Here is a 26,822-nt window from a genome sequence, read left to right as displayed (position 1 = left end):
AGCCTCTCCTCGGGGGTAGCAGGCAGCAGCTCTGCCAGTGTAGTGAAATTTGTGTTTATACATGTTGCCATAGTAACTGTATCCCTAGCCACAGGCTGGTAGACTCACTGTTCTGGTTATCTAGTCAGCAGCAAGGTAAAAGGCGGGGGGGGGGGGGGGGGGGGGGGGGAAGGATATAGTATTGTAAGACAGCTGTGCTCTTGAGGATTCAAAGAGGAACTGCAGTAGAAGTGTTGGTTTTGCATTTATAATAACCAGTTTCTTCCTCTCTGCAACACAGCAGTCTTCTCCCCATGAAATCCCTTAGGAGGATGAGATACCATTTCATTTGTTTACCTGAAATGTGAACAAGTACTCAGGCATTTAACCCAAGTCAGGATCTACTTCGTAACAACTTCCTATTTTTGTTTTGGTTTTGTTTTTAGTTTCAATTGAATGGAAGCAAAAAAATGTCAGGCTTTTAAGGACCTTGAAGAATAAGGTGAATGAACAAGGTCGTGTGCCCAGGCTGTGATCCTGTGCACGCTCACCTGTGCAACTTCAGACATGCACAGTGAGTGGCCTTAAACATCAGTGCAGCCACTGTGTGAAGTAAAAGAGTAACCATACTTCCAGAACTGCAACTTGAATTTATATGTGAGTGTGCAAACATAATGCTGGCTTAAATATCATTAGCTTACTGTTTAAAGGAGAAGCTGGTGATTTGGGGAGAAAAAAATAACAAAGGAAATAAAATCATATTGGGAGGGGGTGTGTAAAGGTTACAGCATCTTCCAGAAAAACTAGGAGTCTATATTCAGACACGGACATTGAGTGGTGCATAGGAGCCAGACTGTTGTTTTCAGATGCACTTTGCGCTCGGCAACACTTACTGTCGAGGAAGAGTAGTGGGAGTAAAGAGAAAGCTGAAAGTGAAACTAAGCAGTAACAGTTTCATTTTCAAGTCCAAGCGGAAAGTAGAAAACTTACCCGTGTAAAAAGAAAAGAGAAAAGAAAAAAGAAAAGGGTAAGCAAAGGGAAAAGAAAAGAGAAAAGAAAAGAGAAAAGAAAAGAGAAAAGATAAAAGAAAAAAAGAGAAAAGAAAAAAGAGAAAAGAGAAAGAAAAAAAAAGAAAAGAGAAAGGAAAAAAAGAAAAGAGAAAGGAAAAAAAGAAAAGAGAAAGGAAAAAAAGAAAAGAGAAAGGAAAAAAAGAAAAGAGAAAGGAAAAAAGAAAAGAGAAAGGAAAAAAAAGGAAAAGAGAAAGGAAAAAAAAGAAAAGAGAAAGGAAAAAAAGAAAAGAGAAAGGAAAAAAAGAAAAGAGAAAGGAAAAAAGAAACGAGAAAGGAAAAAAGAGAAAAGAGAAAAGAGAAGAAAGAGAGAAAAGAGAAAAGAGAAAAAGAGAAAAGAGAAAAGAGAAAGAGAAGAGAAAGAGAAAAGAGGAAAAGAGAGAAAGAGAAAAGAGAAGAGAGAAAAGAGAGAAAAGAGAGAAAAGAGAGAAGAGAGAAGAGAAAAAAGAGAACAGAGAAAAGGAAAAGAAAAAAGAAGAGAAGAGAAGAGAAGAGAGAAGAGAAGAGAAGAGAAGAGAAGAGATGAGAAGAGAAGAGAAGAGAAGAGAGAGAAGAGAAGAGAAGAGAAGAGAAGAGAAGAGAAGAGAAGAGAAGAGAAGAGAAAGAGGAAGAGAAGAGAAGAGAAGAGAAGAGAAGAGAAGAGAGGAAGAGAAGAGAAGAGAAGAGAAGAGAAGAGAAGAGGAAGAGAAGAGAAGAGAAGAGAAGAGGAAAAGAAGACAGAAGCAAAGAGGTCCTTGGGTGTGCTGTTACCATACAGTGGCTATTTATTATTTTAAAAACACTTCAAGAGAAAAAAAATAACCAACCCAACCCCCTCCCCCCCCCAACTCTCAAATGTAAGATAAATCGGATTTATTTATTTATGTATTTATTTATTTATTTAGTCTCCTGAAATTTGCTGGGCAGTCTGAGGCAGCCGCCGCCGCTGCCGCCGCGGCTCCTCCACCTTAAGAGTCCGTCTTACAGCACCGGTGACGGCAGCAGCCATCTTACCGGTCGCTGTCACAGCTGCTGGGAAGCTCCAAGCGGCGGAGGCCGAGGGGCAGGTCCTGACCACCTCCCACCCCGCCGTCTATTTTAAAACAAACAAACCACCCCCCCCCCAAAAAAAACCCAAACAACAACCAAACAGCCCCACCCCCATTTTCACTAAAATACTACAGCGTTTTATTCCATTCTTTCTTTTTCTCCTCCCCTCTCCCCCCCATGATGTAATGAATATACTAATTCACCACATGACCTTAGGCTTGACAATATCCCCCCCCGATATTCTGACAAGGTGCGGGAAGAGGGAGAGCCCAAGGAATGTGTTAATTCACTCTGCCACCCAAATACTGCTCCTTAATTTGAGCGTAAACTCTGCTTGCCCCGTGCAAGGTTGCCAGGGCCTGAGTTTGTGAGAGCTCTTTGTACGCTGGGATTACTTTCCCAGCTAATATTGCCGATCAAGTTGACACATCAAAGAACCCATCCCACACCAACGCCCGGCCTAAATCCCAATCTTTTAACCCGAGGTGCCATGCTGTAGAATTGCCATTAGTGGTTTCTCACAGCTCAAACACGTTTTTATAGATATATGTGACGGAGTCTAACCACCTCAAGACCTTTTACGCCCTTGCATCTGTGCATAAAAAGTGCAGTCTTGCGGCAGGATCATTTGCTTAATTTTAGCTTTCAGTTGAAAGCTAATCCGTTTAAAGCATAAGCTGGCCGGCTGTCAACACTTGTTCCCCGAGAAAAAGAACAACAAAAAAAACCCCAAAACCAAACAAAATAAACCAAGTCTCAAAACTGTGGACACGAGGAAACTGAGCAGAGAGCTTTTGATTGCTCTTGCATTTGAAACTGACCAGAACTAGAAATATTCTGGGGGGGGGGGGGGGGGAATAAAATACGAATCCGCTAAAAGCGGCAGCAAAGCGCGTAGGGGGGGAACGCGATGGGCTGAGTTAAACAAAGTGGTGCCACTACGAGGGGGAACTCGGGCTGCGAGAGCAGCGGGGCTCGGGAGCGCGGCAGCCCGGGCACAGCGCGCCTGCGCGCAGCCGGCGATGTCGCTTCTCTCCAGGGCAGCTGTCTCCGCAGCCTCTGGGAAAGCCGAGCTGGCTTCGCAGCAGCTGCCGGCACGCAGCGGGTGCCGCAGCCCTTCCAGCGGCCACGCAGGGCTCCATCCGCCCGCGCGCAGCAGCCGCGCAGAGATGCGGCCGCAACCCCCCAACACCAACACTACTCCCCAACACACACCCCCCCCCGCCGTGCGCAGCGGCGACAGGCGGGTGCCGCCTCCCCCCACCCCCCACCCCCCACCCCCCCCCTTCCGCCGCCCGGCGGGGCAAGAGCCGCCCGCGGAGCGCGGGTCCCTCCTCCCGCCCCCCCCCGGGGAGCAGCCGGCGGCGGCGCGGCGAAGGGGAGGGTCTAGGGCCGGGCGTACCGCGCCGGCCGGACAGGCGGGCGGGCGGCTGCCGCCGTGCCGCGGGCATGGCGGAGCCTGGCGGCGCCGGGGCCGGGGCGGCGGGCGGCGGCGGCGGGCCGCAGCAGGGTTCCCCGGCCGCTGGGGGGGCCGGCCCGCAGCGCCGCCGAGAGCCCCGGGGGACCCGGCTCGGCGCGAACCGCGGGGAAGAAGGCGCAGCTGCGCGCCGCGCCGCGGGCCAAGAAGCTGGAGAAGCTGGGGCGTCTACTCCGCTTGCAAGGTAGCCGGCCGCAGGCGCCCCACCCGCCCACGGAGGGTGGGGATTGACGGGAGGGGAGGGGACGGAAGGGAGGCGGTGGGGAAGGGCCGTGCCGGGAGGGGGAGGCGGACCGGCTGCAGCCTGGCGCTCCCCGCGGAAGCGGCGGCTCCGGCGGAGCCGGTGGATAATGCTCCCCTGCGGAGCTTTTCCGGCCGGCGGCCGCAAATAGAAGAAGGACCCCACAAAGTGGCCGAAGAGGGGGACCGCAGGGCCAGCCACCGCCCATCTCCTGTTCTGGCTGTGCGGCGCCGTCTGTGCCCATCCCCGGCGTCCGGCCCATCCTTTCGTGGGAGGCGGCGGACGAGGCGGCTCCGGGTGCCGGCGGCGAGCGCTGTCTTAATAGTGCTGGCGCAGCTGCTCGCCGCCTAAATATCCCGTTGTCGAGAGGGGACACCGAGGTGGGGGGGGGGGGGGGCGGCACAGCCCTCCCCGACCACGGGTTGGGTCTCCCTGGCGGCCGCGGCGCGACGGCGGCCTCGCATCCCCGAACTGTTGACATCGCAAAAAACGCTGCCCCGAGCTGGCAGCGCTCGGCAGCCGCTTTGGCAGAGAGGCGAAGGGGCGCGGCCTCTGGCCTTGGGAAAGTTCTATCCCTGCTGGTCACGTAGCGCCGTGGCGGTGCCGGTGCCGGTAGCAGGTACCACCTTCCAACCTGCACCCTGCCCCGGCGAGGGTGCCTTTCGCAACACCTGCCCAGCGCTCGCCTCTCGTATTCAGGAGAGCTGTCCTGGGTTTCTCTACACACTTCTACACTTGCAGTTTTCTTCATGGTGGGAGAAGGAGGAGACTTGCCTGTTTGTTGAAGACAGGGAGCTTGGTGGAAGCTCCCACCGTCGGAGGCCTGTGACAGCTGACATTATCGTCTGTGCTTGTGCACATAGAATCATAGAGTTGTGAGGGTTGGAAAGATCATCCAGTTCCAACCCCCCTGCCATGGGCAGGGACACCTCACACTACAGCAGGTTGCTCAGAGACACATCCAGCCTGGCCTTCAAAACCTCCAGGGATGAGGCGATGAGGCTTCCACCACCTCCCTGGGCAACCTGTTCCTGTGTCTGACCACCCTCATGGGGAAGAATTTCTTCCTAACATCCAATCTGAATCTACCCATTTCTAGTTTTGCTCCATTCCCCCCAGTCCTATCACTCCCTGACACCCTAAAACATCCCTCCCCAGCCTTCTTGTAGCCCCCTTCAGATACTGGAAGGCATCCTGGGAGCCTTCTCTTCTCCAGACTGAACAGCCCCAATTCTCTCAGCCTGTCTTCATAGGAGAGGAGCTCCAGCTCTCTGCTCATCCTTGTGGCCCTTTGCTGGACACGTTCCAGCACCTCTAGATCCTTCTTCTAATAGGGACTCCAGAACTGGACAGAGTACTCCAGGTGGGGTCTCAGCAGAGTGGAGTAGAGGGGAAGAATCACCTCCCTCGACCTGCTGGCCACACTTCTCTTGATGCAGCCCAGGCTCTGGTTGGCTTTCTGGGCTGCAAGTGCACACTGCTGGTTCATATTGAGCTTCTCATCCACCAGCACCCCCAGGTCCTTTTCTTCAGGGCTGCTCTGAAGCCAGTCCCTGCCCAGCCTGTATCAGTGCCTGGGGTTTCCAATACCGGGTGGCAAGTGGCAGTGCACATGAGGAAGCATCACAGCGCGAATGCTGTCTTGCCTGGTGGTGTGAGGAGCTTCAGCTGTGGGCTGAAGGCATGGTGCAATGTGAGTGCAAGTTAAGGAAGCCACACACAGTTCAGTTTCTTAGCTGTTGCCCAACCTGCAGGCACCTCGGCTTCAGCTTTGTTGCATTCACGGAGCACTGCAAGGTTACACTCGTGTCACAGTTAAAAAGGCAGCTGATTTACTTGAAACTTGTGGCCCTGACTGTGATGGTGGCATGGTTTGCAGTGTTTCCACTGCTGCCTCCCCTTTGCAACCCGTGTCTTAAAGTTACCAAGACTTGCTTTCAAATGAGGCTGTTTGTGGGGTGACTAAGATACCCACAGGTTGTTAGGAGTGCGTGTGGTGTTTGTGTGAATTGCTTTTTTTCTTCCCTGGACTCTTCTTGTTTCTTCCCTTGATGTACCTCCAGATGATCTTTGTGAGGGCCTTCTCCTGACATGTGTTGCCCCACAGAGATATTTGTGTTGTGAAGTGCAGGCAGCCTTATCTCTTCCAAACCCTTTGCTTTTTGGGGGGCCTGATGATACACCACATGTGCACTGCTGCAGGTGCTGTGTTGGAAGAGAGATGAATGTGATTTGGAGGAGGGGGGCAGGGGAGGGAGGGACGATGACAACAATATAGGAAGGCATTTTGTGGCTTGTCTGCAGCCCTTTATTCCCCTTTCGTAGGGCTCTGATGGTGGGGTGCAGTGTGGTGACAGCCCCTACTGCTGGTGCTCTGCTGGAGTATCCTTGCTGGCTTGCTTCTGTGAGAAGTCCTGGGTGCATGCAGCGGATGGAGGGGGATAAGGGGGATCAAGAGAGAAGGACTGAGCAGGGTGGAAGAATTTCCTTTCCCCTCAATGCCTGGCAAGTTCTCCAAAACGATGCTGTTTGGCTCGTAACATTAGTGGTCTTCAAGAAACTGTAGCAGTGAAAAGTGTAGCTTTGAACTCTGCCTTCCAGCTGCAACTTCTCTTCCTTTTATTTTGCGTTCCTGTGTGTGAGTGCAAAAAGAGTGAGAGAGGGCAAACACACCGTCGCCAAAGGAGGTCTCTGTGCTCCTCTCAGTTTCATTCATAGCTGAATCTTGTGTAAGTCTGCACAGAGCTGTGCAGAAGTTATGTAAGGGCACCCTTAGCGTCAGGCTCCTCCTCCCACAAAATTCATCTCAAAATTCAGCACACGGAACTGGTTAGGAACACAACCAGGGATGAAGAGAGAACAGTCTTTTCTGTCTATAAAACCCAAGCAAAGCCAAAGAAACAAAATCAAACCAGAACAAAACCCCTGCCCCCCAACCCACCCCACCAAAAAAACCCAAACCACAAAACTAAACAAAACCCAAACAAAACAAAAAACCAACCAAAAAAAACCCCAACCCCATACCAAAATCCCCCCCTAAAGCCCCAAACCACCCAACAATAGCAAACCCCAACCTTCCCAAGTGTCCCAGTTAGTTGTTGTGGATGAAGAATGCAGCTTTCTGAGTGTGAAGATAAATCACAGAATCAAGGAGGCTGGAAAAGACCTCAGAGATCATCAAGTCCAACCTAACACCTAACACCTCATGACAACTAAACCATGGCTTCAAGTGCCCCAGGGGCAGTGACTCCACCACCTCCCTGGGCAGCACATTCCAAAGGCCAATTACTCTTTCTGTGAAGAACTTGCTCCTCACCTCAAGCCTAAACTTCCCCTGGCACAGCTTGAGACTGTGTCCTCTTGTTCTGGTGGTGGTTGCTTGGGAGAAGAGACGAACCCCCACCTGGCTACAACCTCCCTTCAGGTAGTTGTTGATGGCAATGAGCCAAAGGAGGCCCTGAGCCTCCTTTTCTTCAGGCTAAACAACCCCAGCCTCTCCTCACAGGGCTGTGCTCCAGACCTCTCCCCAGCCTTGTTGCCCATTGCTAGACACATTCAAGTATCTCAATGCCCTTCTTAAACTGAGGAGCCCAGAAGTGGACACAGTACTCAAGGTGAACTTAGGACCTGGCACAGTTCTTGTGGCGTGGGGGAGTGCACAGTAGTGCTGTATGCTGTGTGGGGTTTTGTGTTTGGCACTTGCTGCATCTCTGGGTGTATGAATGGCTACACAGATCGCTCTGGGTTCCTCCAGCATTAGGCATGCAAGCTTGCAGTGCTTTTACATAAAAGCAGCACTGTGTGATTTAAGTAAATATATTCAATGAAGATGTAGGAGGAAGTCTCCTCAGCTTTAACCCCCCCCCCCCATGTTGGTTTACAGTATGTGAAGATACAACTTTCTCTTCAGTTCCATTGGGAGTTTTTCTTCTAAACAAGTTGTGCTATTTTAGTACATTGATTTAGCTGTAAAATTGGTCATTTCTGGTTACATATATCTTGCCCTAACTCCTGGGTGCTTAAATATAATTACAACCCAGTAGCCCAAATCATTTGCACAAGTAACAGCCAGTAATACCTGCTTGAAGAAAGACCTTGTGCTTTAGGCAAATACAATGAGCAGAGCCTAAAAAGGGCTATGATAAGATGACCTGGCCAAGGACCTGCTGCAGGTGAGTGAGTGGTAGAGGTTGATGTAAAATCTGAGTCCCAGGTTGTAGACCAGCTGCTGATGCTTGGTAGAAGCACTTTCTCCCACTTCTCTTCCTAGAGTGACCTCAGTGGGGTTTTTCTTTTCCTCTTAAGCTTCAAACTAGAGCAGAGCAGATTTAGATTGGATGTTAGGAACAAGTTCTTGACTATGAGGGTGGTGGGATACTGGAACAGATTGCCCAGGGAGGTGGTTGAGGCTCCTTCCCTGGAGATATTCAAGGTGAGGCTGGACGAGGCCCTGGGCAGCCTGATCTACTTGGGGGTGTCCCTGCTGACTATGGGGAGGTTGGACTGGATGGGCTTTGGAGGTCCTTTCTGGCCTGGACTGTTCTAGGATTCTGCACATGAATGTGGACCACCAGTTCTATAAGCAATTATTTTTTTCCCTGACTTTGATAGGGCACATGAAGATGAGAGTGTGATAGTATGAGTGCAGCTCCTTGAATGCCAACTGGATATGTGTTTAAGTTATCTTCTGCAGAAGTCTATGGGAGACATGTAAGACATCCAACAATGCTTTGGTACTGTCATTTTCAGGTCAAATTAAAGCATCTTCCTTTCAACTGAGTAGGAAATCGACCATTGCATTTGCAAGGTGGAACTGGGTCTCTTGTTATTTGGAAAAGCTTTATATGGTAACCTGGATGTAAATGAAACTGTAAAATACAGGGAATGAAATCAATACATTCAGAACAGGTCCTCAGAGCTGAGCATGGAACTATTTATTTTGTACTGTTGAAGATGAGTCTGTCTGCTTAATTTCCTGCTGTGTCTGAGTGGCTCTCCAAGCAGTGGCTGTGTCTCTGGCTGCTGGGTACTGGACATCTGAGCAGGAAAAACAAGTATTTGCAATTTGTCAGTGTGTTTGTTATGGCTTGTGTGCTATTGATCAGAGGGCTGAAGCACCTCTCCTATGGAGACAGACTGAGAGAGTTGGGGTTGTTCAGTCTGGAGAAGAGAAGGCTCCCAGGAGACCTTATTGTGGCCTTCCAGAGTCTGAGGGGGGCTACAAGAAAGCTGGGGAGGGACTTCTTAGGGTGTCAGGGATTGATAGGAATGGGGGGATGGAACAGAAGTAGAAATGGGTAGATTCAGATTGGATGTTAGGAAGAAGTTCTTCCCCATGAGGGTGATCAGACACTGGAACAGGTTGCCCAGGGAGGTGGTGGAAGCCTCATTGCTGGAGGTTTTTGCAGCCAGGCTGTGAGCAACCTGCTGCAGTGTGAGGTGTCCCTGCCCATGGCAGGGGGTTTGGAACTGGCTGATCCTTGAGGTCCCTTCCAACCCTAACAGTTCTCCTGATTCTATGCTTCTTTGTTAAAAGCATCAGTTTGGGATCATTGTTTGCAGGAAAGAAACACCTTACAGGGCACTTTTTGTGGCTTTGTGTATTGGGAGGAAGAATATTGTTGGTTTTCTTTCCAGAGTAATTCTATTTGCTGGAAACAGAAGGGTCTGTAATGTTGGGTATGTGTAATCTGTTAAGTCTGCTTGGCATCTCAGTTGCCAAACAGGGCAACCTGTGTGATTTTGAGTTGGAGAGAGGACCCAGCAAAAAAACCAGCTGTTTTGAAACTCAGTTTTGAAACTGTTGGGGTCTCTCACTTAGGCATTAGGTTAGCTCAAAGTTTTTATATTCCTGTGCTTGTTTCACTGCCCAAAAAGGGGAGAAATATTTTAGTCTGTATGTTACTGTAACATTCTTGATTCATTTAGATACCTGAAACTGACTTAAAAGGTGCTGAGATGTGTTATGTTGCAACTTAGAGGTGCTTCCTTTTAAAATAAAGATGCTAGCAACAAGTGTTAGTGTGCTGTATTTTTTCCCCTGTCCATTTTTAGCCTGCTGTTGGTATATTCATGTCTTACAGATTCACAGATCACATTGGGAGTTGGAAGGGGCCCTCAAAGGTCATCTTGTCCAACCCCTTGGTGGTCAGCAGGGACACCTCCAACTAGATCAGGATGCCCAGGGTGACATAAAGTCTGTTCTTGGCAGTCTCCAGGGATGGGGCCTCCACCACATCCCTGGGCAGCCTGTTTCAGTATTTTACTGCTCTCATTGCAAAGATCTTCCTCCTAATGCCCAACCTAAATCTACCCTGCTCCAGTTTAAAACCATTTCACCTCTTCTTATTGCTACAAGACCTTCTGGACAGTCCTTCTCCAGACTTTGTATAGGTCCCCTTCAAATACTGAAATGTATCTATGAGGTCTCCCCAGAGCTTTCTCTTCCCCAGGCTGAACAGCTCCGGTTCCCTTTGCCAGGAGCTGCAGTTTGCACTGCCGAGAGCTACTGGATAGTTTGATGTCCCGCATTGTAACACACCACCTCATGTGGAAGGGGTCAAAAAGGTTGTTGAAATCCTGTTCCATAGTGCAAACTGGACATACTTTCTGCCTTGTTGGTTGGTTGGGTAGTTGGGGTTTTTCTGGCTGCTGATGTTTGGGTTTGGGTGTTGGTGGTGGGTTGGTTGGTTGGTTTGTTCCGGGGGTGGCAGGGTGCAGGGTGACGGTGCAGGCAGCAGTGTGCAATTGTTGATGTTGATTAATTGCATGGTTGATTCAAATTAATGGATTTAATTGATTTTGTTTAAAATAGCCAGTGAAGATGCAGTGTTTGTGATCCCCTGGCCTGCAGAGGTGACAGTCATTACTTTGCAGACTTCAGTAAGGCAGAAGGCGCCAACTTTCTCCTGTGGCTTTATCAAGGCTCTGCAGGTGTCCCAGAAAGCAAGGCTCCAAGGGCTGCCTGTGCTAGTTAACATGCTGCTTTGTATTCACCCCTGCCCCCTCAAACTATTTTGATCTTCAATTATGTGGTTGTGGTTTTTTTTCAGAGGTGAAGTCATACTTTATTTTCTAATGAAAAGCAGATGAGTGACATTAAAAAAAGAGAAAAAAGGAAGAAAGAAAGGAAAAAGCTGAAGATAGTCAAAGAAAAGGACTGAATGAGCAAAAGCCTGGGGAAGACTTAAAGCAACTCAGCAACTTAAGCTGCTAAGGAATGCACATTGTATGTTCAGTGCAAAACAGTTTCACTGTCAACATCAACAGTGAAAGCTTAGGTTTGGGTTATGTTGCTGGGGCCAGGAGTTGATCTGCTGGAGGGCAGAGAGGCTCTGCAGAGGGACTCAACAGGCTGGATAGAAGGACAGAGTCCAACAGCATGAGATTGAACACATCCAAGTGCCAGGTTCTGCACATCGGCCACACCAACCCCATGCAGAGCTACAGGCTGGGGTCAGAGTGGCTGAGAGCAGCCAGGCAGAGAGGGACCTGGGGATGCTGGTTGATGGTAGGCTGAACATGAGCCTGCAGTGTGCTGAGGCAGCCAGGAGGGCCAATGGCATCCTGGCCTGCATCAGGAACAGTGTGGCCAGCAGGAGCAGGGAGGTCATTCTGCCCCTGTACACTGCACTGGTTAGGCTACACCTCGAGTACTGTGTCCAGTTCTGGGCTCCTCAGTTTAGGAAGGAGGTTGACTTGCTGGAACGAGTCCAGAGAAGGGCAACGAAGTTGGTGAGGGGTTTGGAACACAGCCCTGTGAGGAGAGGCTGAGGGAGCTGGGGTTGCTTAGCCTGGAGAAGAGGAGACTCAGGGGTGACCTTATTGCTGTCTACAACTACCTGAAGGGAGGTTGTAGACAGGCAGAGGTTGGTCTCTTCTCCCAGGCAGCCAGCACCAGAACAAGAGGACACAGTCTCAGGCTGGACCAGGGGAGGTTTAGGCTGGAGGTTAGGAGGAAGTTTTACACAGAGAGAGTGATTGCCCATTGGAATGGGCTGCCTGGGGAGGTGGTGGAGTCACCATCACTGGAGGTGTTCAGGAGGAGACTTGACAGGGTGCTTGGTGCCATGGGTTAGTTGATTAGGTGGTGTTGGATGATGGGTTGGACACGATGATCTTGAAGGTCTCTTCCAACCTGGTCTGGTCTGGTCTGGTCTGGTCTATTCTATTCTATTCTATTCTATTCTATTCTATTCTATTCTATTCTATTCCATTCCATTCCATTCCATTCCATTCCATTCCATTCCATTCCATTCCATTCCATTCCATTCCATTCCATTCCATTCCATTTGTGCTGATCCTGGTGGTTTACAGAGAGATGAAGGGGAAAAGAGCCCCCACCCTAGTAGCTGTTTGAGAAAGATTGCTGGGATAATTTGAACAATACAAAGTACCAGTTGCTTCCAGAAGATCAAGTGAGGAAACACTACTGAGGGCAGAAAAAAAACCCCTGCTGTTCTTCTTCCGTGGGTGGGTTGATATTTATTTTTGGCTGGCTTGGCTGAGCCGTTGTCACGATCTGTACATCTGTTTGTTTGCAGCTTTGCTGTTAATTGTTGTGTGACACTGAAGTTTATGTAGTTACTCACTGTTGATAGTTTTGAAGCCTGATAGTAAACAGTGTGTGGTGAGCTTCTGTGAAATGCTGCTTCCACTTGGAAGGCAAAAAAAAAAGTAATCTCAGAAGGCTTGTGTCTGGTTTGAGTTTGGGGTTTTTATAAGCATGTTTTGTTGTGGTATGATTTAATGCAATTCATAATAAACATGATGTTGTGTCAGTAATAGGGCAACGAGGCTGGTGAGGGGTCTGGAGCACAGCCCTGTGAGGAGAGGCTGAGGGAGATGGAGTTGTTCAGCCTGGAGAAGAGGAGGCTCAGGGGAGACCTTACTGCTCTCCACAACTACCTGAAGGGAGGTTGTAGCCAGGTAGGGGTTGGTCTCTTCTCCCAGGCAAGCAGTGACAGAAGGAAAAGACACAGTCTGAAGCTGCGCCAGGGGAGATTTAGGCTGGATGTTAGGAAGAAATTCTTCACATAGAGAGAGATTGGCCACTGGGATGTGCTGCCCAGGGAGGTGATGGAGTCACCGCCTCTGGAAGTGTTTAAAAAGAGACTGGATGAGGCACTCGGTGCCATGGTTTAGTTGATTAGATGGTGCTGGGTGCTAGGTTGGACTTGATGATGCCTGAGGTCTTTTCCAACCTGGTCAATTCTGTGACTCTGTAATTGACAGTGCTGAACATTTGTCTGGACAGCTGCATGGGAAGGACCAAATCGAGTGCCCTGAAATATTATGCAATATATTTTTGAGGACCTATTTGTGATTGCCTCTTGAATTTTCTTTGGCAATAATCTATTTTTCTGCTCTTTTCCCTATCCTTGTCTTAACTGCAGAAACTTTCATGGCAGCATTGCCTCTCCCCACAAGCTAATGTGCATAGCTCATTTGGCATTGGTTTTGTCTAGCTCAAGACACTGATTGAAAATGGGGGTTCATGTCATTTCCCATAGGTCCAAAGTCCATGCAACCCTTGGTTCACAGGTGTCACTCAATCACTCATCTCCCTTTCTAGTCATCACACTTTAAAAGGTCCTGTAGATCTGGATAACAAAGCAGTAACACAGGCCCAGTGCCTGTGAAACTGTGAGAGGCAGTTTCTGCTGGAAAATAACACGGGGCCTTGTTCAGTTCTCTGCCAACCATATTACTCATAGAAAGCATGGTAGAAAGACAAACACAAAACCCACCATGAAGCAATCCAGATAGCAGTTTAGGATGCCTTAGGAAAAAGAATGAAATCATTTTAATCTTCCCTTTGTTTGGTAGTGACTCCCCCCTGATGCCACATTGTAAACACACGGAGAGGCAGGCAGCCTGCACCCATGCGGTGAATTGGGAGACCTAGAGGGTCAGAGACTGCACATTGTCTCCTTTCCAAGGGAAGTATCTGGAAATGGTTTTTGCTGGGCATTTGAAGCTGGATTTCTGAGTCATCCTGGTGGATCTTGGCCACCTTTTTGTATCTGCCAGCTGGGCCTGGACGCAGGCAGAGTCCATGGCACCTGGGGTCAGGAGCCCAGCTGGATAAACACTTGAGCATTAGAGATGGTAAAAACATCCTCTGCTGTTCAGTCAGCTGCAGGCAGCGCTTTGCTTGGTGCTCAGGTTGCTGACTATTGAAATTAGTTTGGAAGAACAATTTGCCATCAGTCCTCAAAGCTGCCAGCCTTAGGAACTGTCAACCTGTGATCCTTTCTTGCTTCTCCTAGGCGCTTCTTCCGTAGGTAAGATTGGACTTGGAAACATGAAAGGAGGCTGAATTGGTTTCCTGAAATAGATTGCATTAAATACACTCAGAATCAGGTTGGGGAAATGACACATTAGCACTGGATATATTAATACTGCAGTTTTTTCCTACCAAGATTGTTTCAGGTATAGATATGATGCAGCAGTTGGCATACTGTCCTCTCTGAGGCCTTGGCAGTGCAAATCCCTGCATCTCTGGTTACAGCCCAGTGCACAGAGATCTCTGCACAGTAGAAAAGCACAATTCCCTTCCAATTTGATCCTCAGGTAGGAGTATGAATGATGCCTTAAGTACATTACCATCAAAATAACTAAGATATTTGGATATGCAGAAGAAAATCCCCTCCTGTAATGCTACTTGTTGGATAATTAGGATCTGGATGATTTGAGACATGATTACCAAAGTCACAGAGTCTCCCCTCATGGATGCCCCTTTTAGCTGCAATCTGAGGCTGGAGTTTCAGTTTGGTTCACCCTACTTTGGTTGTCATGAGCATGGTTTCAGTTGAGTGATTCCCTGTGGCTAGTGTAGCTGATAAAGCAGTGATAAACCTGTTAGAGACAAAGCTGGGCGGCATGGCTGACACACCAGAGGGCTGTGCTGCCATTCAGCCAGGCTTAGACAGGCTGGGAGCTGGGCAGAGAGAAATGGAATGACATACAACAAGGGCGAGGGGACAGTCTTGCACCTGGGAAAGAACAACCCCAGGTATCAGTATAGGCTGGGGAGTGACCTGCTGGAGAGCAGTGAAGGGGAAAAGGACCTGGGGGTCCTAGTGGATGGGAGGTTGACCATGAGACAGCAATGTGCTCTTGTGGCCAAGAAGGCCAATGGCATCCTGGGGTGGATTAGAAGGGCTGTGGTTAGTAGGTGGAGAGAGGTTCTCCTCCCCCTCTACTCTGCCCTGCTGAGGCTGCATCTGGAGTGTTGTGTCCAGTTCTGGGCCCCTCAGTTCAAGAGGGACAGGGAGCTACTAGAGAGAGTCCAGCACAGAGCCACAAAAATGGTTAAGTGAGAGGAACATCTTCCTTATGAGGAGAGCCTGAGGGATCTGAGGCCTCTGTAGCTTGGAGAGGAGGAGCCTGAGGGTGTCCTCATTCATGCTGATAAAGATGTGCTGCAGGGTGAGTGCCAAGGGGATGCAGCCAGGCTCTGCTGGGTGATGCCCAATGCCAGCACAAGGGGCAATGGTGGAAGCTGAGGCATAGGAAGTTCCATGTGAACATGAGGGAGAATTATTTCCCTGTGAGGGTGACAGAGCCCTGGAACAGGCTGCCCATGGGGGTTGTGGAGTCTCCCTCTCTGGAGGTATTCAAAACTCTCCTGGATGTGTTCCTGTGTGAGGTGGTCTAGGTGATCCTGCTGTGGTAGGGGAGTTGGACTGGATGAGCTTTTGAGGTCCTTTCCATCCCCTGACATTCTGTGATACCCTGTTTGTGTTTAAATCCTTAGCACTCTCTTGGTGGCAGGATCTGTACCAGTAAGTGGTCAAATACTACTGGAGTGAAGACTTTTTGTTTACATGGCTTTTCCCCCCTTCTTTTCCAGAGCTGTGTTAGTCTCTCTGGTAGTTGTACTGTTCTTCCTTACTATTTCTAGCAAACAAACTCTAACTATGTGGTAGAGAAAAAGCAAAACCAAACAAAGCCACAACAGCAACAAAAGACCCTGAAAATCCTCCCCGGAACATAAATGCAGAACAAAAAGACAACCGGTGGTTAACAATGTTATGTTTTATTCCTTTTGAAGTTACAACAGCTGAAGCAAGTTCTGGTGCTTGACAGCGCTGATGCACACCTCTTTGCTCTGATTTCAGGCCGAGGAATCCTGTAAATGCAATGGCTGGAAGAACCCCAACCCACCTCCCACGCCGCCCCGCGCAGAGGTGCAGCAGGCGGCTGCCAGCCTGGCGGAGCCCTGCCGCAGCTGCAGCCACACGCTGGGTAAGCTCTCGCCTGTCTCCTCCACTCCTGGCCCCACACCCAGGAGCTGCCAGTGTTGGGGGATGGCACTCAAGACACCCTGCCAAGACCTTGAAGCAGGGGTTATGATTCAACATGAATGTCAATAACTTGTAAGGCTGGAAGGGACCTCCAAAGCTCATCCAGTCCAACCTCCCTGCAGCCAGCAGGGACATCCCCAGCTAGCTCAGGCTGCCCAGGGCCTCATCCAGACTCACCTTGAATATCTCCAGGGAAGGAGTCTCAACCACCTCCCTGGGCAACCTGTTCCACCTCCCTCATAGTGAAGAATTTGTTCCTCACATCCAATCTCAATCTGCTCTGCTCTAGTTTGAAGCCAATGTCCCTCGTCCTGTCCCTGCAGGCCTTTGCAAACAGTCTCTCTGCAGCCTTCCTGTAGCCCCCTTCAGGTACTGGCAGGCTGCTATTAGGTCTCCCCAGAGCCTCCTCTTCTCCAGGCTGAACACCCCCAGCTCCCTCAGCCTGTCCTCATAGCAGAGGTGCTCCAAGCCCCTGATCATCTTTGTGGCCCTCCTCTGGACCCACTCCATCAGGTCCCTGTCCTATACTGAGGGCTGCAGACCTGTAATCCTAGACAAAAGCCTCCCTTGAGCCACCTCTCAGCCTTCCAGCCAGGGCAGGTTCTAGTGCACTAATCTGTTTGGTGCTGGGTATTAGCTCATCGAGCCTATTTCTGCCTACTTGCCTCACATTTGTATTCTGTGTGTGACTCAGCTCCACAGCTTGGCTCACTGCTGGGTTTTTCCTGATGTGTTTTTTTCCATCTGGGGCAGTGGGGGTGGGGCCACATTTTGGGCCACTGCTCAAAGCTGTAGCGATGACTGAGCTTTGAGCTGGGTGAATGGTCTCCCCACCCGCCCCAAGCTCAGCTGCTGTGCACCAGGAGCTCCATTCGGTTGGTGTCTGCTGTGTCACAGGGTCCAGTTCCCTGTTGCTCACTTTGAAAACCGGTTAATGGATGTGTTAGGATGTTACATACACATTCAGCCTCTGTCTTTCCCAGCACTGTCTTCAGCTCCTGCTGTGCACCTTCATGTAGCATATGTTGGTATTCCTTGCTTTTCCTGTCTTACATACACTGCTGCTGGCTCTGTGTGCACACTGCTGTTGAAAGAGACAGTGGACACCTTCCTCACCATGTGCTTAAGTACTTCCCCTTCTCCTTCCCCCCCTTCTCCTTCCCCCTTCTCCTTCCCCCCTTCTCCTTTCCCCCCCTTCTCCTTTCCCCCCCTTCTCCTTCCCCCTTCTCCTTCCCCCCTTCTCCTTCCCCCCTTCTCCTTCCCCCCTTCTCCTTCCCCCCCTTCTCCTTCCCCCCTTCTCCTTCCCCCCCCTTTCCTTCCCCCCTTCTCCTTCCCCCTTCTCCTTCCCCCTTCTCCTTCCCCCCTTCTCCTTCCCCCCTTCTCCTTCCCCCCCTTCTCCTTCCCCCCTTCTCCTTCCCCCCCTTTCCTTCCCCCCTTCTCCTTCCCCCTTCTCCTTCCCCCCTTCTCCTTCCCCCCCTTCTCCTTTCCCCCCTTCTCCTTCCCCCTTCTCCTTTTCCCCCTTCTCCTTTCCCCCCTTCTCCTTTCCCCCCCTTCTCCTTTCCCCCCTTCTCCTTTCCCCCCCTTCTCCTTTCCCCCCTTCTCCTTTCCCCCCTTCTCCTTCCCCCCCCTTCTCCTTTCCCCCCTTCTCCTTTCCCCCCCTTCTCCTTTCCCCCCTTCTCCTTTCCCCCCCTTCTCCTTTCCCCCCCTTCTCCTTTCCCCCCTTCTCCTTTCCCCCCTTCTCCTTTCCCCCCTTCTCCTTTCCCCCCTTCTCCTTTCCCCCCCTTCTCCTTCCCCCCCTTCTCCTTTCCCCCCCTTCTCCTTTCCCCCCCTTCTCCTTTCCCCCCCTTCTCCTTTCCCCCCCTTCTCCTTTCCCCCCCTTCTCCTTTCCCCCCCTTCTCCTTTCCCCTCCTTCTCCTTCTCCCCCTCCTTCTCCTTCCCCCCCCCCTCCTTTCCCTGCTCCTTTCCCCCTTTGTGTCGCTTTTAGATTCAGTGCCAGAGCGATAGTTCTGTGGATTAATAAAGTCTTCAAGTGCAGGCAGAGAGTAGCCAAGGTAACTTGCAGCATTGTTATGGAAACTGCATGGAAATGGCTACTTATCTTGATGTTTCTTTCCTTTGTTATGTGAGTGTGTGTTTTCTTTCCTGTGCTATCAATTTGTAATGCCGTGCTCATCTAGGAGGCTGTGTATGCCCTTCACAAAGTCAGAACAGACACCTTGGGAATATTAAACCCTCACATGTAGCTTGGGGAGAAAGGATTTTCTTCTGCTGGGAATTCTACATCTTTGTCCTTAAAGGCAGCTCATGGTGGCCATGCCCATTGCAGCTTCCAGACACTCTATCATCACAGGATCAAAGGATGTCAGGGGTTGGAAGGGACCTCTGGAGATCATGGTCTCTGCCAGAGCAGGGCCACATAACTATATAATCTAGTGCAGGTCACACAGGAACACATCCAGGCAGGGCTTGAAAGCCTCCAGAGGAGACTCCACAACCTCTCTGGGCAGCCTGCTCCACTGCTCCTGTGCTGGAGTTTCTATCCACTGCCCCTTGTCCTATCCCAGGGTACAGCTGAGCAGAGCCTGTCCCCTCCATCTTGAGCCCCAGCCCTCAGATACTTATAGACATTGATTAAATCCTCTCTGTCTTCTCCTCTCCAGACCAAACAGCCCCAGGGCTCTCAGCCTCTCCTCATCAGGCAGTGCTCCAGTCCCTTCAGCATCCTGGTAGTCCTTTGTTGGACTCTCTCCAGCAGATCCCTGTCCCTCCTAAACTGAGGAGCCCACAACTGGATGCAATATTCCAGCTGAGGTATCACCAGGGCAGAGTAGAGGGGGAGGAGAACCTCCCTGGCTCTGCTGGACACACTGCTCTGAATGCAGCCCAGGACCCCATTGGCCTTCTTGGCCACCAGGGCACATTGCTGTCCCATGCAGAACTTGTTATCCACCAGGGCTCCCAGGTCCTTCTCCACAGGGCTGCTCTCCAACAGATCCCCTCCCAGCCTGTCCTGCTGCAGTTCATTCTTGCTTCCCAGGTGCAGGACTCTGCACTAATCCCTGTTGGATCTCATTAGGTTCCTCTCTGCCCAGCTCTCAGTCTGTCCAAGTCTCACTGAATGGCAGCACAGCCTTCAAGTGTCCCAGCTAAGCTTCAATGTTACAGATGCTCATTTAAGTGAAAACAATTGCTAGCATCTTTGTAGTGTTCTGAGCTTTGGTAATTCATTTGAGTTGGAGCTGCAGAAATGTACAGAATTGAAATATACAGAATTGGAATCCAGGCTGGGCAGGGACTGGCTGGAAAGCAGCCCTGAGGAGAGAGACTTGGGGGTGCTGGGGGAGGAGAAGCTCAACAGGAGCTCTCAGTGTGCACTTGCAGCCCAGAAAGCCAACCAGAGCCTGGGCTGCATCAGGAGAAGTGTGGCCAGCAGGGCAAGGGAGGTGATTCTCCCCCTCTGCTCAGCTCTGGGGAGACCCCACCTGGAGTACTGCCTCCAGTTCTGGAGCCCCTGTGAGAAGAGGGATCTGGAGGTGCTGGAAGGTGTCCAGAGCAGGGCCAGGAGGATGAGCAGAGGGCTGGAGCTGCTCTGCTGTGAGGACAGACTGAAGGAGTTGGGGCTGTTCAGGCTGGAGAAGAGAAGACTCCCAGGTGACCTCATTGTGGCCTTCCAGTATCTGAAGGGGGGCTACAGGAAGGCTGGGGAGGGACTGCTCAGGATCTCAGGTAGTGATAGGACTAGGGGGAATGGAATGAAGCTGGAGGTGGGGAGATTCAGGCTGGAGGTGAGGAGGAAGTTCTTCCCCATGAGAGTGGTGAAGCCCTGGAATGGGTTGTCCAGGGAGGTGGTTGGGGCCCCGTCCCTGGAGGTGTTTAAGCCCAGGCTGGATGAGGCTCTGGCCAGGCTGATGTAGTGTGGGGTGTCCCTGCCCATGGCAGGGGGGTTGGAACTGGCTGATCCTTGTGGTCCCTCCCAACCCTGACTGATTCTATGATACTATGAAACATTTTGGCAGGTGTCACACTGAGCTTACCAAAGCATCTTTGCTGGGTTGCCAACAAATGTGATTGTTTTTCTTTCCCCAAGCCAAATGTCATTTTGCTTCTTACCCCTGTAAGAAGTTTTCAACACAGATCTGATTCCTTACCAGTCCTAATCATGTTAGCCTATCTGAGATCATCATTGAAGAAGTAAATATTGATAAAAGTTATTCAAATATAGGAAAAACACCCAACAACTTAAATATTTTTCCTGTTCTTTTATCCTGGTATCAGTCAGGGTTGGAAGGGACCACAAGGATCATCTAGTTCCAACCCCCCTGCCATGGGCAGGGACACCCCACACTAGATCAGGCTGGCCAGAGCCTCATCCAGCCTGGGCTTAAACACCTCCAGGGATGGGGCCCCAACCACCTCCCTGCACAACCCATTCCAGGGCTTCACCACTCTCAGGGTGAGCTAAGGGATATTTCCTTGCCCTTTCCCAGTGGAGGACATGCACACCATAGGCCTTGGCCTCCAGTCAGCCAAGATCATGGCTTTTTGTAAGGCAAATATCTTCTTTCTGGAAGCTGCCTTTTTGTGCCAGATTGCCTTCTTTCTTCCTGGGGGGCTGCTCTTCAAACCATCCTGAGCTGGGTGTCTTGCTTCACCCACACTAAACCTAAAGATTGTGAAAACTGCAGATGTAGAACTGTGTTTACCTTTGGAGGAGATAAAAGGGAGTTTGTCTCTTGGAAGCTGTGATCTGTTGAAAGATGGCTTTTTTTCTGTAGGCTTCTGAAGCACAGCCAGTCTGAAAAGCCTTTGTTAACATAGGGGGCACGAAGTGTAGGTTGGCCTTGCAAGACATGAAAGTAAGGGACGTGGCTAAGCACAGCCAGATTAAAACAACAAGCCTGTTTACAGAGCTGCTGAGGTTTGTATTGGCTTTGCTTTGCTTTGGGTTTGGTTTTCTCTTCACAGAAGGTGCTACCTGCATCAAAAGCTGCATTATGAAGTGTGTGGCAATTATGGATTCATTTTCTTTAGTCATGAAACTTTGTCTTAAAGCATAGCTCTTGGGGAAAAAATCATGGAATGGGCTGGGCTGGAAGGGACCCCCAAAGCTCATCCAGTCTGACCTCCCTGCAGCCAGCAGGGACATCCCCAACTAGATCAGGCTGCCCAGGGCCTCATCCAGCCTCATCTTGAATGTCTCCAGGGAAGGAGCCTCAACCACCTCCCTGGGCAACCTGTTGCAGTGTTACATGACCCTCATAGTGAAGAACTTCTTCCTGATACCCAATCTAAATCTGCTCTGCTCTGGTTTGAAGCCATTGCCGTCATCCTGTCCCTGCAGGCCTTTGCAAACAGTCTCTCTTCATGCTTCCTGTAGCCCCCTTCAGGTACCAGCAGGCTGCTATTAGGTCTCCCCAGTGCCTCCTCTTCTCCAGGCTGAACACCCCCAGCTCCCTCAGCCTGTCCTTGTAGCAGAGCTGCTCCAAACCCCTGATCATTCTCATGGTCCTCCTCTGGACCTTCTCCATCAGGTCCCTGTCCTTCCTATACTGAGTGCTCCAGACCTGCACACAGTACTCCAGGTGAGGTCTCCCCAGAGCAGAGCAAAGTGGCAGAATCACCTCTCTGGACCTGCTGGCAGTGCTGCTTTGGATGCAGCCCAGGCTGTGATTTGCCTTCTGTGCTGCAAGCTCACCCTGCCTGCTCCTGTCCAGCTTCTCATTCATCAGCACCCCCAAGTCCTTTTCCTCAGGGCTGCTTTCTCTCACCTCCTCCCCCAGCCTGTGTTGGTAGTGAGGACTGTTCCAGCCCAGGTGCAGCACCCTGCACTTGCTCTTGTTGTATGTATTTATTGATATATTGTACCACATGAACACAGACAGGACTTGTGTGGCCTGTCAAGAATGTTAACAGATGCTGTGATTCCACCCAGGCCTCACTTCTGTGCTGTGAGAATGTGTGAGTACCCAGTGCTACTGCACTGCCTTTACCAATTGCTCCAATGTTGGACTCAGTGATCTTTGAGGTCTCTTCCAACCTTAGTGACACTGAATACTGAATACTGACTGTGACACATATTTCAGCTGCTCCTGGTAAGCCCTTCCACTTAAACAGGTTATTCCAGGATCAGTGCCTTTACCATCCCAGGTTAATTTGAGGTACCCTGGAGCATAGTTGTGCTGTGGGTCCTCTCAGTAAGCTTTTTACAGGTTTGGGTTTTTGTTTTGTCTAGCTGCTCACGTTTCTCACCTGGAGAATGTGTCTGAAGAAGAAATGAATAGGCTTCTGGGGATTGTCTTGGATGTGGAGTATCTGTTCACCTGTGTACACAAAGAAGAAGATGCAGACACCAAGCAAGTTTATTTCTACCTGTTCAAAGTAAGCTGAACTTGTATAGCCTCTTGCAGGGGCTTTTCACTCTCTCAGGTATAAGCCCTCTTCACTGCTCCTCAGGCTGTATTTGCTCATCTGTTGAGGTTGTTTTTTTCTCTAGTATGATGCTCTGATGATGGCCTGGATGTTCTGGTTCTTGTAGTGTACTTACTGTGCCTAGCTCCAAAAGTCATCCAAGTGACTGAGGAGCTGTCTCTAAACTGTGCAGCCTGCAAGCCTTACCCTCTTCACTCACTCACTGGGGGAGGTCAGTTGGCACAAATGCTACCTTAGCTGCCTGCATTAGCTCAGAGGAGCCTCTTACACACATTTCATAGGAAGTGGATTCACAGTGAAGTTGTAGGGGGTTGCAATTTCCACCCCCAAGATAAAATTGCCAGACCAGCTCAGCTGGCAGCAAATGAAGCACTAGGTGCAAGCAGACTAAAATCTAGAAATATGGAATGCAGTGAATGTGTACACAATACACAAACCCACGACATTTGAGATGCATTTACAATTTATAAACAGCACAAGAACCCCCCCTGGACACAACCAGGGGGTTTCCAAGAGCTTCCCTCCTCTGCTCCCTTTCTCCCCAAACAGAATAGGGAGGGAAGAGCAGGGAGTAGCTTGTTAGAGCTTAGCCACAACAAAGAATGCAGCCAAGGTCAGCAACAGCCAAGCAAAAGCATCAGTTAGTATCTGCTAGGGTGAGGAAACTGAGAAAGAGAGTCAGTTTACACAGCTAACTTTCTGTTATCAGACCTGTGGATTGTTTAGACCTTATCATTGTTTTCCCTTTCACATCCAACGGCCATTTATTACCGGTGGCAATTGATTTACATTCTACCACTTTCCTACTTCATCTGTGGAAGACTTTCCTAGGCACAGCCTAAAACTGCCAGCAGAGCCACAGCCAGAAGTGTGCCTGGAGTGTGCAGTGCACTTGAGCCTCCCCCTGCCCCCCTGTGTGTGCAACTGAAACCAAATGACTGTGTGTATTTTCAACAGCTTTTGAGGAAGTGCATTTTACAGATGGGAAAACCTGTGGTGGAAGGATCTTTGGAAAGCCCACCATTTGAGAAACCCAGCATTGAGCAGGTAGAGAGGCAAAATGTGGCATTGGTTGGTGGGGGTGGTGTTGTTTTTCAGCTGGGGGGGAGGTTGGTTGGTTGGTTTGGGATTTTGGTGTGATGTGGGTTTGGGCTTTTTTATTATTTGTATTGGGTTTGGGGTTTTTTGTTTTGTTTTAAAGATACGACAGCATGGGGGTGTAGGCAGTTTGCAGATATTTCTGTGTATTCCTTAGGACAAAGTAGGGTACTGTAGGAGACTTCTGCTGCTGCTGCTTCTCCTTTAACGTTGGCACAATAGTTACATTACCTGGAGGTGCTGGAACATGTCCAGAGCAGGGCCACAAGGATGAGCAGAGGGCTGGAGCTGCTCTCCTATGGAGACAGACTGAGAGAGTTGGGGCTGTTCAGTCTGGAGAAGAGAAGGCTCTGAGGAGACCTAATTGTGGCCTTCCAGTATCTGAAGGGGGCTACAAGAAAGCTGGGGAGGGACTTTTGAGGGTGTCAGGGAGTGATAGGACTGGGGGGAATGGAGCAAAACTAGAAATGGGTAGATTCAGATTGGATGTTAGGAAGAAGTTCTTCCCCATGAGGGTGGTGAGAGCCTGGCACAGGTTGCCCAGGGAGGTGGTGGAAGCCTCATCCCTGGAGGTTTTGAAGGTCAGGCTGGATGTGGCTGTGAGCAACCTGCTGTAGTGTGAGGTGTCCCTGCTTATGGCAGGGGGTTTGGAACTGGCTGAGCCTTGAGGTCCCTTCCAACCCTGACAATTCTATGGTTCTATGCCTATTTGACCTCTCTGATCACTCATCTCATGCTTTAATGAAAGTGACCTTCTTTTTGTGGTTTTAGAGAGTGAACTTGGAATACTGTTGCTGTGTGCAGCAGTTCTAATCTTCCTTTGTTTCAAGTGATGAAAAATGCTGTTGAAGTGTTTTGAAACCCAGTGTTAAAATGACCCTTGTTTCCTCTAAATCAGTGCAAATGTTGCAGGCCAGTTCAGTGAGATCATAGCCTTCTCCTTCAGTGGGTACACAACACAAAACAAAGCCAAAGCCAAAGAATAACTGAGGCTTTTGTAGCTCTCAGTGCCTGGGGAACATCTGAAAAAATTCAGATTTTGATTAAGCCAACTCCTGAGGATCACAGAATCACAGAAGTGCAGGGGCTGGAAGGGACCTCGAAAGCTCATCCAGCCCAACCCCCCTGCCAGAGCAGGAGCACCTAGAGCAGATCACAGAGGAACACATCCAGGTGAGTTTTGAGTATCTCCAGAGAATGAGACTCCACAACCCCCCTGGGCAGCCTGTGCCAGAAGGCAGGTTTGGTTCACAAGTAGGTCCATTAGCTCCAGTGAGAATGGGCAGAGGTTTGCAGACCTCCCTGAAGCAGGAGGTTGGTGTTTTCCCCTCAGTGGATGGATGGATGCTCTGTTCTTAAAAAGGGTGTTTTAAATGTGAAGGCTTTCAGGTGCAGTAAATATTTTCTTGCCACTCTCACATCTTCTAATTTAAGAAAATCAAAACTCTTTATTGATGTGGCTCAGAGCCACATCCAGTCTGAATCTACCCATTTCCAGTTTTGCTCCATTCTCCCCCAGTCCTATCACTACCTGACAACCTAAAAAGTCCCTCCCCAGCTTTCATGTAGCCCTCTTCAGATACAGGAAGGCCACAATAAGGTCTCCTCAGAGCCTTCTCCTCAGAGCCAGACTGAACAGCCTCAACTCCCTCAGTCTGTCCTCACAGGAGAGGTGCTGCAGCCCTCTGCTCATCCTCCTGGCCCTTCTCTGGACACCTTCCAGCACCTCCAGATCCTTCTTGTGCTAGGGGCTCCAGAACTGGACACAGTACTCTAATTGGGTCTCACCAGAGTGGAATAGAGGGGGAGAATCCAATCCCTTGACCTGCTGGCCACACTTCTCTTGATGCAGCCCACAATGTGATTGCCTTTCTGGACTGCAGGTGCACACTGGTGGCTCATGTTGAGCTTCCACCAAGCCAGTCCATATTGGTGATTGGGATTGCCCAAAGACTTACAGTCTTAAAGACTAAAACTCCACAAGTCTACTATGGAAAAGTAGCTGGAGAAGTTTATAAGTGATATTTAACTTACAGAGGAAACAAATCATGCAGTGTGGTTGTCAGCAAGATTGTTCATACGTGAGCATATGGAGTAGAACCTGCTGCATCTCTCTTCCCTGATTTAATTTTCTTTTCTTTAACTTGGAGAAGCAAGTTAAAATGTAGACTGTTCCTTCTCTCCCTTTGAGTCAGCTTCTGGAGGTGGATAGAAGAAACATGCCTGGATGTACCTGCTGCTGTGTACAGCAGAACCAGATCATGGCAAGCAGTGGAGTCCAAGGCCGTGAGATTTAACACATCTAAGCACCAGGTTCTACACACTGGGCACAACAACCCCATGCAGTGCTACAGGCTGGGGTCAGAGTGGCTGCAGAGCAGCCAGGCAGAGAGGGACCTGGGGGTGGTGGCTGACAGCAGCTGAACCTGAACATGAGGCAGCAGTGTGCCCATGTGGCCAAGGAGGCCAATGGCATCCTGGCCTGCATCAGGAACAGTGTGGCCAGCAGGAGCAGGGAAGTCATTGTGCCCTGTGCTCAGCACTGGTTAGGCCACACCTTGAGTCCTGTGTCCAGTTCTGGGCTCCTCAGTTTAAGAAGGACATTGAGACTCTTGAATGTATCCAGAGAAGGGCAATGAGGCTGGGGAGAGGCCACAAACGGAGCCCTGTGAGGAGAGGCTGAGGGAGCTGGGCTTGCTTAGCCTGGAGAGGAGGAGGCTCAGGGGAGACCTTCTTGCTCTCAACAACTACCTGAAGGGAGGTTGTAGACAGGTGGGGGTTGGTCTCTTCTCCCAGGCAACCATCACCAGAACAAGAGGACACAGTCTCAAGCTGTGCCAGGGGAGGTTTAGGCTTGATCTCTGAAAGAAGCTCTTCCCAACAAGAGAGATTGGCCAGTGGAATGTGCTGCCCAGGGAGTTGGTGGGGTCCATGTCCCTGGAGATGTGTAAGAACAGCCTGGATGAGGCACTTAGTGCCATGGTCTATTTGATTAGATAGGGTTGGGTGATTGGATTTGATGGTCCTGGAGGTCTCTTCCAAGCTGTTTGATTCTGTGAGTAGTTAAGAGAGGAAGGTGTTCTTGGTCTCTGGTATTTGTTTCCTTTCCCACGTGATGCTAGTTGAGGGTCAATAAACACCAAGTGAGCAGTGTCTAGGTTCTCCCCTGCACAACATGTTGGCTGAATGAC

At 50.1% G+C, this 26,822-nt stretch overlaps 1 protein-coding gene across 1 annotated transcript in view; it reads left to right on the top strand.

Moving 5' to 3' along the window:
• Positions 1-3,470: 3,470 nt before the first annotated feature.
• The window catches only part of KAT2B (lysine acetyltransferase 2B), a 54,311-nt gene continuing 30,959 nt past the window's right edge, over positions 3,471-26,822 (top strand). Inside the window, 6 exon segments of the mRNA XM_068152317.1 lie at positions 3,471-3,599; positions 3,601-3,714; positions 3,716-3,736; positions 15,919-16,045; positions 22,337-22,482; positions 23,491-23,580. Of these exon segments, the coding sequence (XP_068008418.1) occupies positions 3,525-3,599; positions 3,601-3,714; positions 3,716-3,736; positions 15,919-16,045; positions 22,337-22,482; positions 23,491-23,580 (573 nt within the window). The 5' untranslated portion in view covers positions 3,471-3,524.

This window comes from Melanerpes formicivorus, unplaced genomic scaffold, assembly GCF_026170545.1.
Source record: "Melanerpes formicivorus ecotype bairdi unplaced genomic scaffold, bMelFor1.0.p_v2 SCAF_23, whole genome shotgun sequence".
Taxonomy (NCBI): Eukaryota; Metazoa; Chordata; class Aves; order Piciformes; family Picidae; genus Melanerpes; species Melanerpes formicivorus.
This window is presented reverse-complemented; position numbering and strand designations above follow the sequence as displayed.